The sequence below is a fragment of the Apium graveolens genome, chromosome 7 (genome assembly GCF_009905375.1).
Source record: "Apium graveolens cultivar Ventura chromosome 7, ASM990537v1, whole genome shotgun sequence".
Classification (NCBI taxonomy): domain Eukaryota; kingdom Viridiplantae; phylum Streptophyta; class Magnoliopsida; order Apiales; family Apiaceae; genus Apium; species Apium graveolens.
The window spans coordinates 48,922,972-48,938,263 of NC_133653.1; the positions used below are offsets into that span (position 1 = coordinate 48,922,972).

Sequence of the window (15,292 nt, forward strand, 5' to 3'; positions counted from 1 at the left end):
AAGAGTTCTGTTCTTCTAATTGGTGAAGGTTCTAATCCTAAGAAAAGGAAGAGGAACCCTTCCAAGAAGAAGAAAGTAGGTGAGAAAATGCCGGTTCCACCAAAAGCTGAAGACCCCAAGAGCAAAGTTGTTTGCTTTCACTGTAACAAGGTGGGGCACTGGAAGAGTAACTGCAAGGTTTACCTTGCAGAATTGAAGAAGAAGAAGGGTAGTGAGACTACCGCTTCTGATTCAGGTATGTTCATGATAGAAGTGAATATGTCATTAAATCAAATTTCTACTTGGGTATTAGATACCTCCTGTGGTTCTCAAATCTGCATTTGTTGCAGGGACCAAGGAGAAGTAGGACTCTTGAGGAAGAGGAGGTGATTCTACTGATGGGAAATTGAGCAAGAGTTGCTGTTGAAGATGTAGAATCATTTCATTTACATAGGCCTACGGGAAAGACTATTGTTTGAAATAATTGTTATTTTGTTCCCTCGATTGTGAGGAATATTATTCCCATGTTAGACTTGGCTGGATTTTCATTTATTATTGAGAATAATGAATGTTCTATTCTTAGAGATAATATTCTTTATGGACGTGGTACTTTAAATAATGGTCTGTATATATGTGACATAATTTACTTCAGATTGAACAAACTAATAAAAGAAAAGGGATGATGAAAATCTCACTTTATAGTGGCACTGTAGTCTCCATTTAGTAGATATGGAGAGAGGGCTGCAAATTTGCTAGGAATGGTACACACAGATGTATGTGGACCAATGTCTACGCATGCCATGGGTGGATTTTCATACTTCATTACTTTCATAGATGATAGATCTAGATTCGGATATGTGTTTGATGAAACACAAGTCTGAGGCCTTTGAAAAGTTCAAAGAGTATAAGTATGAAGTGGAGAAACAACCAAACATAGTATTATAACTCTTCGATCAGATCGAGGTGGTGAATACTTTAATGGAGTGTTTCTAGATTATCTCAAAGTAAATGGTATAGTCTCCCAGTGGACTCCTCCAGATTGGTATCTGAAAGGAGAAATCGAACTTTGTTAGACATAGTTCGGTCCATGATGAGCTATGCAAATCTTCCAGTATTCCTATGGGGTTATGCATTGGAAATCTCAGCATATTTACTGAATAAGGTGCCTTCCAAAATCTGTTCCTCAAACTTCGTATGAGATATGGAAAGAAAGGAAACCGAGTCTTAAACACGTTAAGATTTGGGGATGTCCAGCTTATGTCAAGTAAGTTGACCCAGATAAGCTGGAATATCGATCCGTAAAATGTAGTTTTGTGGGATATCCTAAAGAGACTTTAGGGTATTACTTTTGCACCGATCATCGGGTGTTTGTCTCCAGACATGCTACCTTCTTGGAAAAGGAGTTTATCCTTGAAGGAAACAGTGGGAGCAAAATTGAACTTGATGAAGTTCAAGAAGCACAAACTACTACAGATCGAGTGGAAACACCCGTTCTGACTGAACAACCTTTTGTGGAACAGCCCATTCATAGGTCAGGGAGAGTGTCTCGCCAACCTGAGAGGTAATATGGCCTTGTCATTGAGAATGACAATGAGTTGTCGATCATTAATGATGACGACCCTGTGACCTATAATGAGGCTATGAGTAGTGTTGACTCAGAGAAATGGCATAGTGCCATGAAATCCAGAATGGAATCTATGTATACAGTATACAAAAGATAGATTATAGCAGATGGCCAGGTGGAGACCTTTAAGGCCAGGCTTTTGGGAAAAGGATTCAAACAAAGGCAATGGATTGACTTTGATGAAACCTTTTACCTGTAGCCCTGTTAAAATCAGTTCGGATTTTGCTTGCGAATGCTGCTTACTACGACTATGTGATCTGACAAATAGCTAGATGGTTTTCTTTCTAAGGGAAATAAAAACCTAGTGTGTAAGCTGCTGCGAACCATATGTGGTTTAAAGCAAGCTTCTCGAAAGATGGAACATTCGTTTTGATGAGACAATCAAAGAGTTTGATTTTATCAAAAACGTAGATGAACCATACGTCTACAAAAGGGTTAGTGGGAGCGCGGTAACATTTCTTATATTGTATTGAATTAGAGTTGACACACATAACAACATAGCAGACCCAATCACAAAGCTACTTTATGAAAGTCACTTTGATCATCATAAAGACTAGATGGGTATTAGATACCAGAGTGATTGGCTTTAGTACAAGTGGGAGATTGAAAGGAATATGTCCTAAGTCCAATCATGTATTAGGATTTAGGAATAACTTTTTATGTAATCTGTTTTGATTTCATTGATATTAATAATGACTTGTTTTGCTTTTATTACGGGCTTTATCTATTTAAGTGTTTAAATAAGATATACCATAGTTTAGAGTAAAGCTTTTTATGGATTATGATGAGATCATAATAGTGAGACCTAAAAAGATGATAACTCTAAACTTAAATAGTTCCTGGTCGTAGGATTACTAACTGGTAATTAATAATCCGCAAAGATCGGTACATACTATGCTTGCTTCATTATGAAGTATGTCTGTTCTCATAGACATTTGTGTGGTGACACTATAGCTAGTATGTAGGTGCTTATTATAGAATAAGTTCACTGAACATGACTCGCCCAGCTGAACAACTGATGGAGTTCACTCACGTGTCAGCAGTTGTTCGCTTAGTGATAGTTGTACAAGTATCCTTAGACTTGAGGTCATCATAGTCATCTTGTGTACACTGAACTATGCTTTGGTTTAGTTCTTAGTCTCCAGGGACAATTATTAGGGCTCTTCTGGGTATAGGAATTTGTACACGAAGATAGTGTATGATCAATAAAGGATCTACCCCTTCCAGTGAAGGAAGCGAATGTTCAAGGCTGATCCACTTATGCTAGTTCAGGAATCTCTGGCCAGAGTGAATGAAATTAGAAAGGAGTTTCTAATTTGCATAGAACTACGCATAGTAAATGGTAAGCAAGTGATTGAATTAGATAGGCTTGACACGAGATCCATGCCTTGTATTTAATCGGGACATTGTAGGGTAGAAGGAGTTTATTGTACGGTAACTATTCACTGAATAGGTTCTTGGTATTCTAAGCAGTGAATTCATATTATCCGGATAGTCGCGATATGCTGAGAAGTATCCCTCACGATGTAGAATAAATGTGATTAATTAATTAATCATATTTAATAAATTAGAGAATTTATATAAATAATGATAAAATAGTTTTATTATTATTTATTTCTACTACCGGCTTAATATTGAACCTACAGGGTCACACCATAAAAAGAGAATGATTTAATGGTGGAGGAATTAATTAATAATGGCTAATAATTATTTATTTATGAAATAAATAATTAATTGGCAAATTTAATAATTGATTAAATGAGATTTAATTGATTATAAATTAATTAAGAAAAGTTCTTAATATTATTAATTAAAGGATTTAATTTTTGGAAATTAAATCAAGAGAGAGAATTATTTCTAAAGTGTTTAGAAAAAGGATTAATGATTAAAAGGTGTTTTAATTATTAATGAGAATAATAAATGGGATAATAATAATAATATTTATGGAAAAATTTCAGCTGAAAATTTTGCCTATAAATACACTATTATAGACCCTAATTTTATTCCAACCTCGAAACCCGAAAACCCAAAAAGTTTGGAAAACCCAATTCTCTCCACCTCCTTCCTCCTCCTTAACATCGTTTTCTTGGTGGATACCGGTGGAGTGCTTCATACTTGAGGAGCAACTGCTAAGGATCTCTGATCGTTGTCTCCAAATTATTTTAAAAGGTTCGATTCGATCCCTCAATTTTTTATTCACGATTTATATGCTTTTATTTGGATTTTGTATGTGTAAAAGTGTTTTGCCATGCCCCGCTGCGTTTAAAATCCAACACACAATTCAGAATCTCTTCTCAGAGACAAAGCTGCTGTTAACAGGCTGCCTTCTCAAGCTGGTGAGCCATCTGAAGAATTTGAAGTAAATTCTAATGATGATGACTCTGATTTTTTGGATGAGAGCATGAACTTAGGGGGAGTAGCAGGCCCAAGTTCTGTTCCAGATCTTCCTGAATGGGCATGGGCAAAAGCATCAACACCAGGAGAGTTTGGTGTCACTTTGGTCAGACAAGTCATGACAATTCAGAAGGCCCTTCAGGAGACTACAGATGCTGGTACCAAGGCAATACTTCAGGCTCATCTGGAATCTCTGCATCTCTTGCAGTTGCAGCATTTCAAACAGAATCTAAGTGTGGATGAGCTCAAACAGGACATTGTTGATCTGAAATCCTACAATGCTGAGAAGTTGGATTCAGTCATACCTTATGGTACCATGCAAGATTTGTTGGGGAGACTGAGGAAATAATCTGATACTGACAAGAGGCTGGCCAGATTGGAAACCAGAGTTCAGATCATTGAAGATTCTATGGTCACTATTCTTCAGAATCAACAAACTCAAACAAATCTACTCATGCAGCTGGCAAAAGCACAAGGCTTGATCCCTACCCTTGATGATAACATAAAGGGGGAGAATAAAGGGGAAGGGGAAGGAGAGACATCAACAACAGTTCAAATATCTCAAGTGCTAGTTCCTGCCATCACCACTTCTCCAATTATTCAAATCAAAGGAAAGCTTGATGGAATTGATCTAATCCAGATAGCAGCAGCTGAATTGCAAGTTAAAGAGCAAAGGAAGAAGATTGATGAAAAGATGCAACAAATATTTGGTTCTACAACTTCTCAATCACAATCTGTGAAGCACATCACAAAAGTGGAATCAATTATTATTGAGCTCAAGCCAGTAGGGAGGAATAAGATTGGAGAGACTTCTTCCAAGGATCTGAAACCTATGGTTCTCAAGCCCAACAACAGATCCATTAAGGACTCTACAAAGAATCCTCTGAAAGAAGTGGATTTTCCTCTTCCAAAGGCTGATGAGGACAAGCTTTTGGGTCGAAGTATCACAAAGCTCAAAGAGACCATGGATGTGGCTGTAAGGAGGAACATGGCTATTATCTTCAGAGAGGGAAAGAGCATATGTGTGATGCAAGGACATCCCAAATTCTCAATAGCCAAGAGGGAAGAAACCAGAAGGTTGAAGGAAGAAGCCAAACAGCTAAAGGCTGATAAAAGAGCACAAGCAAAGCTTGAAAAATAGCTAAAGTCAAGTCAGGCTGAAGAACAGAAAGAAATTGAAGACAAAAGTGAAGATGAAGCTATGGGGGACATGGTTGATACTGATATGGAAGAGAGAAGTAAGGAAAGAGAAGAATGGCAGAAAGGGAACAGAAAGAAGGCCAATGCAAAGAGAAAGATGGTAGATAAGACTGAAGAAACCCAATCAAAATCCAAACCACTACCCTCTATTCCTGAACCCATTGTGCCTGACCCCTTCATGAACATTCATGGTGAAACAATCATTCCCAAGGAGGAACCAATTGATTGGGACACCATCAAATTGCCCACCTTCCTAACCTCTTCTCCACCATCAAAGAAGAAGAAAAGAAGAATCAAATCAACACCCTCTAAAGCCTCAATCAAATTCACACAGAAGCCTAAGCCTAAGCCTCGGGCCTCTAAGGATGATTATGTTCACATCTGTGACATAAAAGAATTTTCAGACATTGAACTCTATCTGGATGAGCTGGAGGAAGTAAGGGGAATAGCTGCCTACAGACAGCTACCAGAAAGACTAGTGTTCAAATACAAAGGAGATGGGGAAAGAACTTGGCCTCTTTACAGAATTTTGAATGAAGGCTACTCTACCTTGATTAGAGTCTACTCAGCCACACAAAGGGATTATGGCTTTACCAGGACTGCCAAGACTGAGATTCTCAACAAAATTGCCAACATAAGGAAAACTTGGAGGGAGCCCAATGCCTTGCCTAGAATATTACTCATTCAAGAAAGAGGAATTACAGTTCACAAATCACCTCATTGATTGATGGAGTTTAGAGACAACAAAGGAGTCAGAAGATTTTTCAGAATTGAAGATCAGCTCAAGATTGCCAGTAATGAAACTCTCAAGGATATACAATCTAAGTTGGACATTAATGAAGAAGATGAAGCTGAATTCTACAGACAATTTCAACTTCAAATAGAGAAGAATGACAGGAGGCTAGGAAAGAAAACAAGGAATCAAAGGAAAAGAAACTAATCTGCTCAGGCTAAAGGAGCACCCTTGGAAACAATGTAATTCTTCAATTCCATCTCAGCATACACATTTTTGCTGCACTTTTGAATTTCTGCTTTATTACAGTTTATATATTTGTCAAGTGCTTTGTTATCATCAAGCTAAACCCAAATTTATGTTTACAGTTCTAGTAGACATAAATAGGGGGAGATTGTTAGGAATATGTGTATTAGTTTGATGATAAGTTAAACAAAACACTTAAGTAGAAATCTAGTGTTTGTAGCCTCAACGGATAAGACCATCTTGGCTATCCGTTGAAGGAGTAGCTTTACTTAGCAATAAGTTTAGTATTGTAGCACATTTCATTCTCTAAATTCAAGTTGTAATTCTTAGATGTTGTAGGAAATTATCAGTCATGTTGACTACTAGTGGATATACAAATAGGAGGGCTAATTGTAAATATTTCATGCATTGTAATTTTGTATAAGTGAAGAAGTATCAACTGATATTGAAGACCATCAACGGATAAGAAACAAAGCTTCAACGGATGTCTCTAATGCTTCAACGGATAATATCCATCAACGGATGAGTGCTTCAACGGATAAAGACTTCAACTGATAATGCATCAACGGATAAAGCTTCAACGGATAAAGCCTCAACGGATAAGGCATCAACGGATGAAAGCTTCAACGGATGCTTAGTTCATTAGCAGTTGATAGTGATAATTCACAAGCTGACAGAGGCACATGGGTTGACAGAGACAAACTGGAATGTGGAAGCCTCTAGGAGGAATCAAGAAAATGCAGCATTTCCATTCTGATGCAAACAAGGAAGTATTCAAAGATCTACAGCCAAGCCTAAATTGCATTTGATAGAGAAATAAAGAAGAAACATGTGAAGAATCTTTTTAATTGTATTTTACAGTTTTGTCTTCACTTGTAAACTTGGTGATATATAAACCAAGTAGTAGCTAGTAATTAGATATGAATTTTTCTTGAGCTGTTTAGAAATATCCAGAGAGAAAATCATCTAGTTTGTACTAGGAAGCAGCTGTGATTTAATTCTTTGAATCACAGATTTTCTGAAATAACACATCTCTGGTGGAACAACAAATCCACCAGAAAAGTTTTTAAGTTCTTTGTGTTCTTTACATTTGTGTTTGAATATATATATCTGTCTGTATTAGCTTCTAGCAATTCACACACTTGTTCTCAAAAACACTTAGCCTTAGAAACTGCTCAAAACTTGAAAAAGTTTTGAGATTTACATTCAACCCCCCTTCTGTAAATCTCATTGTTAGTCCACTGGGAATAACACTAAATACCTCTACAAATCTACAACCAACTCTCTACTCAAAATAACTATCACAACTAACCAAACCTCTTTAAAGAAACTAATAAAACCTCATTCATTTAAACCTCCAACTAAAACTCATTTCAAGTCTACTGGGAGAAAAGCAAAGAAAAGAGAAGTCGAAGTTGGTGCTCTTTGGAACTGTTTCAATCAGGATGATTTTCTACCTATCTCAGAAAATATAGCAGATGATGACTACAATAAACAGCTAGCTGAAGAAATAGTCGAAGTCTATGTAGAAACTTTGTGAGAAGTGAAGAATTATTTTAAAGATAGCACATTCAACTTGCTCAACGGAAAAGTGATTGAAAACTACTCTACTGTAGAACTTGAAAGGGTAATCGGCTTGATGAATGGAAATGATATTTTTACTAAGATGAAGAAGGCTGAATTAGCTGAAAGGTTAAGAGAGAGAGGAGAAAGGCAAGCTTGAGAAAAGGCTGAGAGGGAAGCAAATGAGATGAAATATGCTAAGGAAATTGAGATGTTTGAGCAAAGGTCCAATGCGCTAAAGGCTAAAAGGTTGAGTGGAGTTTCTCCTGATGATGTGTTTCTAAATGTCAAGACTCATACATTGTAAATGTACATAATAAAATATCTTGACAGTTACTTAATAAATGAATGGCTCAATCTGGTGGAAGCTCTAAGAGGAACTGAGATAATTGAAGAGCTTGAGTGTCTGGTCAAACTCAAAGATAATATTAGAGAACAACCAGGTTATGAGAAATTTAGATGATTCTAAAAATTCAACTCTGAATATAACTGCAAGAATGTATAAAATCTGTACTTTATCAATCTATCAGTTTTTATTTTAATTTTAGCTTGGGGTTAGTCTTTTATCAAACATGAATTTGTGACAAGTAATCTTCTCACAAATTGGGGGAGATTGTTGTGCAAGACATGCATGTACATAACAAGACTAAGTCACTCTGACAACCCTAAAAATCAGTTGTATGATAATTTTATTGTATTTTGTATTTATATTTCTTGAGTATGTAAAAATGTTAAGGAGATTAGACTGGAAGATTTTTCTATGAACAACCATCAAGCTAATGAATAAACTCCGGAAGAAGATAAATCTCGATCATGCCTTAGAGAGAAGTGTAGAAACTTGGAGTTGAATAATTATGTTCTTGGAAAAATGTTCTAAGTCAGATATCAACAAGTCATAGATTAAGGAGTATAGAGATGTATGTCGAAAAGTCAAAAATGACTTGTAGAGAAGTCCAATGAGATTCGATAAGTCAACTTGCTTGTAGAGAACTAGAGATATTGATAAGTCAAAAAGTCCATGTGGAGAACTGGAGATATCGATAAGTCAAAATCTACTTGTAGAAAACCGGAGATAATGACAAGTCAAAATCTGCTTGTAGAGAACTGGAGATATCTTCAAGTCAAAGTTTATGTAGAGAACTGGAGATATTGATAAGTTAATCTACTTGTAGAGAGCTGGAGATCTCGACAAGTCATAATACTTATCGAGAAGTAGAGATATCGATAAGTCATTTTACTTATCGATATGTGACTTCTCTACACAATAAAAGAGATCTCGACAACAACTTCAGAATTCAGAATACAGACAACTTGAAGATCCAAGATTAACAGTCAACAAATAATTCTATCACTGAATTTAAAAGACTATAAATGCAGCTGGAAGAATACAAGATCAAGGGTCAAAATGAACCGGACAAAGGAGGATCACAGAGCTGTTAGATTGTATAAAGATTTGCTGCACTTAAAGTGGAAATAGATAAATAGACTTTAGAATTTGTGTTAGTCCATTTTAGTGTTATCTTTGTAACCTTTGCATGTTGTTCTAAAATATGTCACATGTCCTTTGTTTAGATGTAACAAAATATATCTAAAAAATCATGTATTCTTTCAAGAGAAATAGCCGAGTTCTTAATTTCAATAACACAGATTTGTAGCACAAACAAATTTAATTCAATTCAAGTGAGTTTTTGATAAATTACTTGTGTCTTTACATTCAGTCTTTTATCACTGCAAATTCAATTTTAACCGTTAAGTTCCAAAAGCCAAAAACACTTTCATATACACAAAAAAACAAAGAAAACACATCCACCACCCCTGTGTTGCATTTCAAACCCAACACGAGCCAGCTTGTTTAACTACACGAGTAAGTTTTAACAAGCTTGTTTAGTTACACGAGACAATTTTAACGAGTCAGACGAGCTGTCTCATTTAAATTTACACATAATTAAATTTATAACACTACCCGAACTTGACTCATTTAATTTAACAAATAAAGTCGAGCTAGTTCGTTTAAAAAGTTGGAACTTCAACCCAAAAACCCAAAAGCAGCTCATTTAATTAAACAAATCGAGTTAAGCTCAATTAAATAAGTTTAAGAAATTCGAGCCAGGCAGTTCGAGGGTGCTAGAATAATTCCGTAGGCAGTTCGAGGGTGCTAGAATAATTCCGTCCCGTGCAGTAACGTGGACGTAATTTGTTATGTTTACGGGAAACAAATATCAGATGCAACAAAATTGTAAAAACACAAACACAAACAAAAACAAGGAAGGCCCTTTAGGAAATTAACATCCGTGCAAGCCCGTATCATACAAAAATTTAACTACCCAACCCAACCCAACCCAACCCAACCCATCATTTATTATATACTCCCATCCCACTCATTCTTCGAAAGCGATTTTTATATTCTCCTACATATTTTCTTCAAATATAACTCTAAATATATTCATACATACATACACGTATACAAATTACAAAGCACATATCATCCTCCTCGTTCTTGACTTTTCGGACGCTCTACCTCCACCACCACCCCCCTCGTCCCTACAGAATCATTTAAGGTGCTCACAGATCCCGTATTCATTACGTTTATATACACATATTTTCTTTATTTATATTGTGAAGTTTTAATAAGTCTTTTCTTGGATTTTTTCTTTCTTTTTGAGAAATATGTAAAGGGTTATTAAAAGATTGATTTGGGTTGATAAAGATTTATTCTTTTTTATTTTTAGATAATTTTGCTGAAGAATTGGAGAAGTGCCCTTTTGGTGAGTTTATTTAATTTTGATGTTTTTTGTGTGTTTATGTGCATGACATGTGTGTTTACTTAATGGGGTTTGTTTATTTTTTTAATTATTTGAAGGTGTATGATTGATTTGTTAATGGGGTTTGTAATTATTGGTGTTTCTTTATTTTTAATCCATGACTTTTCTTTTTGTTTATTTAATTGGTTTGTTGGTTAACTATAGATTTTTTTTAATTATTGTTTGTGTGTGTATTTCAGGATTTTAAGCAAGGTGGTGTTTGACTTTGAGGCTAAATAGGTTTGGTAAGAGCTCAATATTCAGTTAATACTGGGTTTGGTTAGCTCTTGCATGTCAGTAATTTTGTTGGGCTTTTGGCTATTTTTATGATTTTGATTGTTTAAAGTTTGAGTTTTTCTTGTATGGTTGGTAAAATTTGAACTTTTGAGATTGGTATTGTGATTATGTTGGAAATTTGAGGTGTATTTATGGGTTTGAAGGCTTTCTATAATTCCAGCAGTAGGGTTTTGGATTCTTTAGCGTCTTCATTTGTTATGGTTTCGAAAATAATTGTTTTTACGGAGCTTTGATTGGAGGAGATACTTGATTTTGGTACACTTTGTACTCTTGGAGGAGGGAAGAAAGGGTTATTTGTGTTACCTGCACTCTTGGAAAAATGGGTGAAGAGTCTTCTTGGATTAGGAGAACCAATTATTCTCACACCATTTATCATCGGTTAGAATCTGGCAGATTGAGTGTAGATTCTAGGTTGACCTCGTTTCCTTTTACCTCTCAGCCGGACAGAATTGCGGGTCTCAAATCAAGACCTGCAAAAGGAGCAAGTGTTACACAGATTCAGCTCAATCCTAAAACAAATAAGCCTAGGGCTATGTCCCCTCACCCTGAGACCAAACTTTCGGATACGTTTGAGGAAGCCAGGTCTGATCAGAAGCGATTTTCAACTCCACATCCAGTAAGAGGAGGATCAGGAAAGGTGCTCCATAAAGATTTTGTTGAAAAAAAGGCACCTAACATTAAGCATCATTCAAAGTCGTTTACGAACCTATCTTCAATGAAATTTTATGATAAATCAAAGAGCAAAAAGGAATCAGCATGGGCAAAGTTTTTTGATCATGGTGGAGGTAAGGTTACCTCTGTTGAATCAGCTGACGAATGGATGATTGATCTCTCTAAGCTATTCATCGGGCTTAGATTTGCTCATGGTGCACATAGTCAACTTTACCATGGGGCTTATAAGGATGAACCTGTTGCTGTAAAAATGATCAGGGTGCCAGATGATATATATGATGGGTCACTAGGAGCTCAGTTAGAGAAGCAGTTCACAAGAGAAGTAACCCTTTTGAGTCGTCTCCACCACCAAAATGTCATAAAGGTAACAGTTTATTTTCGCTTCCTTTGATGCTTTACTACTCCTTTACTTTCTAGGAGTCCGGAAGCAGCTTATACTTCTTACATTGTGCTATGGTAATTATTAATTTTTTTAAAATATTATTAGTCGGAGAAGATAGTTTATTTATATCATTGTCTTTTTCACTGGAAAAGTGTATCTATACTTTTATCTGATTGTACAACTCTTGTTATGTTGTTCGTGCATTTGAATTCACAGATGAATGGATGATCTTAATTCAGGATTCTGGTGCAACCTACATATGGGAAAAATTCATTACATTGATTAAAAATATTCTTTCCTCTTTAATTAATTGCAGTTCCCTCTTTCTGGCTATCCCATGTGAGTAAAAATTAATATGTTATCATAAGACGAGATTATCTACTTCATTTTAAAAAATCCAGTAGAGGATAATCTGAAATATAAAATATCGTTGTGTTTTTCATCGGACTAACAGAGTCTCAGAATCGTTTCTTATATTGAATAATATGTTTAAGTGTTTAACAAAGGTTGCTAATATTCATTTTGTTCTATATTTTTTCGCTTGATATTGCACAGTTCTTAGGGGCATGCAGAAAGCCGCCAATCTTCTGCATCGTCACAGAATATCTCTCAGAGGGTTCTTTAAGGGCATACATGCACAAGCTTGAGGAAAAGCTTTCCCTACAAAAAGTGATCTCATTGGCTTTGGATATTGGACGGGGAATGGAGTTCGTTCATTCTCAAGGTGTGATACATAGGGACCTGAAGCCTGAGAATATACTTATTAGTCAGGATTTTCAGCTGAAAATTGCAGATTTTGGAATTGCTTGTCGGGACACATCTTTTGATTCTTTGGCTGATGACACTGGAACTTACCGCTGGATGGCACCTGAAATGATAAAACACAAATCATATAGCAGGAAGGTTGATGTTTATGGATTTGGGCTCATTTTATGGGAAATGGTATCTGGAAGTATTCCTTACGAGGATATGACACCCATCCAAGCTGCTTTTGCCGTGGTGAATAAGGTACCTTTGTGATCCACGTTTTCTTAGTTTTTCCTTTATAATGTATTAATATAAATACTACACATTGAGACGTTTCCATCACGTCTGTGTTTATGGCTGTGTCGTAACATTCTTGTACACGCCAACTCAAATCTGCATGTTCTGTTATTAACTTGCACCTGTTTCTAGATCACTTGACGGGCACAGTATTGGGAACTGGATCTGTTTTCGGTATCTTGAAATCGACAATTTCTGTTTCTGGAAATGTCACCACGTATCATGTCATTTTACCTAATTAGCAAACATTTACTTTGACGGTAGAATGTCATAACTCGTATGATCGGACTTCTAATTAAAGAACTTCGACGTGTATTTGATATATTCTTCCATGGTGATGTCATAGTCATCTGGCAACATTTGGAAAGAACTGCGTAGGTCGGCAAACTTATTCAAATCTATTTTTGTTCTCTTTCATTAATTTTCTACCTTCGTAATATTATATATACAGGCTTGTGTTCAAATACAAATTATTCTGCCCCTACTCTACTTACATATGAATATTAAATCCTATATGTATTTTGGTGAATCTTATTTAATGTGTTTTGGTGAGTTTTACATATATATGAATCATAACATCTTATGTGTGTTGATCGTAAACTATTATTGTTTTAATGCATTATAATCTTATTTGTGTAATTTTTTTTTAAATCCAAGAGGTTTCTAGAGTTCGGATGACAGAAGCTTTGTAGTAGAACATGACATTATCTCTTTCTGTATATTAATCAAGGGGGAGTTTATTTTTCTAGTTTACCTACTGATAAAAATTTGAACGATGTATATATAATGTTTATTGTATATATAATGTGTAATAAACGCTTCTGAATTGTGATATTTCAGAATTTGAGACCAGCTATCCCAGATAACTGCCCTGCTGCAATGAAGGCATTAATCGAGCAATGTTGGTCTTCACATCCAGATAGAAGGCCAGAGTTCTGTCAAATCGTGAAGGTACTCGAACAATTTAAGGCTTCACTTGCAAGTGATGGAAACCTAGATTCGGTACAGAACCTGACATCTCATGATCATAAGAAAGGGATCTTTCATCTGATTCATAAGCTTGGTCCAGTGCATCATACCCATCATACACATCATACCCCTCCATCAACGCCTAAACCCAGGTTCGCATGATGTTCCTATTGACCTGGCTTTGGAGTTTGCAGATAGCATCGTGTATATCACGTTTTTATTAGAACTTCCTTTGTCGTATTTTTGAACACAAATTATATGTATATGTGAATTAATTAGGAATTTGAGTCGAGTTTGCTACTCTTAACACCACACCTGCTAAAAACGACCTAAACTATGTCTGTTCTTTCAATCTCACAATCAGTCTGTGCTTGTTCCACCTCCGGAGGCATGTTTGCTGACTTATGCCTGCCGTAAAATACATTCAATTTACATATAAATTTTTTCTTCAATGAAACTGGCTAGAATGTTTCAGGATGGAAAAATCTCATCATTATCATCTATGAAAAGCCCTGTACGTGTAGTTTGTTACATATTTTTCTTAGGCAAATCACATGATACAAATGTTATACGTAATTTGGAAAAAGTTTTGTGAGCACATATCCAAACTCATATACAACTTGCTCAATGAGAAACTTGTCCTTTATTTACACAAAAAAACCTAACGCTTTATATACATTAAAAATCTAATACAAGGTGGGAGGAAGATGTTGATATTTTGATGTCTATACTATTATGCCTTTTATGATGTTGAAATCACACTAATTGGAGGACAACTATACTAGTGGTGCTCAACTAAAAGCATTAAAACATTATTGTAAAATTGTCTAAATCTCACTACTACAGGACAATGAAATTGAGGAGAATCTACAATTTTGTCAAATAGGTTTAGAGTTTGGTGCCGAACAGAGAATCTAATGAGAATCAAGGGTTTTTGGTTTTGAAACAGTTTGAAAGCGTTCGATCCAATGGTTACAGGTACATCACTCATTAAAGTTACAGGAAAATGTTAGTTACTCCAAATTCAAGTTGGTAGGTAACTTTGTTAAAAATAAAATATAATCATGTGTGTATATATCCGCACATGAATTAAAACACACTAAATATTATGTCACATATCATTTGACAAATATTTTGAGAATCAATTCCGGATATCAATTTATACAACACCTAAGAGCATTTACAATGCTCCAAGATCACTTCCTATTTTTATTGGGTTCCAATTATAACTCCTCACTGAAAAATAGACAATGACCAAGTTCATACAATACAAAAAATCATTTACTGGTATATTAAATAATAAAAACAAACTCAAAATTAAGTCACTGGGGGAGGAAAGTAATTAAACTATATTATAAAAGTAATTAAACTATATTAAAATATAAGTA

General features: G+C 35.5%; 1 protein-coding gene across 2 annotated transcripts; it reads left to right on the top strand.

Annotated features, from left to right (window-relative positions):
- The first annotated feature begins 10,150 nt into the window (after window positions 1-10,150).
- Window positions 10,151-14,435, top strand: LOC141671098 (serine/threonine/tyrosine-protein kinase HT1-like). 2 transcript variants are annotated; one of them, XM_074477214.1, is made up of 5 exons: window positions 10,151-10,297; window positions 10,469-10,504; window positions 10,741-11,873; window positions 12,447-12,899; window positions 13,776-14,435. In XM_074477214.1, exons 3-5 carry the CDS (start codon window positions 11,157-11,159, stop codon window positions 14,064-14,066), a joined length of 1,461 nt encoding a protein of 486 aa, XP_074333315.1. In that variant the 5' UTR covers window positions 10,151-10,297; window positions 10,469-10,504; window positions 10,741-11,156; the 3' UTR covers window positions 14,067-14,435. The 2 variants fall into 2 exon arrangements, with proteins under 2 accessions (XP_074333315.1, XP_074333316.1); XM_074477215.1 differs by lacking the exon at window positions 10,151-10,297 and having other exon boundaries at window positions 10,351-10,504.
- The last annotated feature ends 857 nt before the right edge of the window (window positions 14,436-15,292 follow it).

What these genes read in the sequence shown, in the direction of transcription:
- LOC141671098 (XM_074477214.1), top strand. Translation starts at nt 11,157, where the DNA reads ATGGGTGAAGAGTCTTCTTGGATTAGGAGAACCAATTATTCTCACACC. An exon ending in ACCACCAAAATGTCATAAAG is followed by an intron (nt 11,874 to 12,446) that starts GTAACAGTTTAT and finishes GATATTGCACAG; the next exon opens with TTCTTAGGGGCATGCAGAAA. An exon ending in CTTTTGCCGTGGTGAATAAG is followed by an intron (nt 12,900 to 13,775) that starts GTACCTTTGTGA and finishes GTGATATTTCAG; the next exon opens with AATTTGAGACCAGCTATCCC.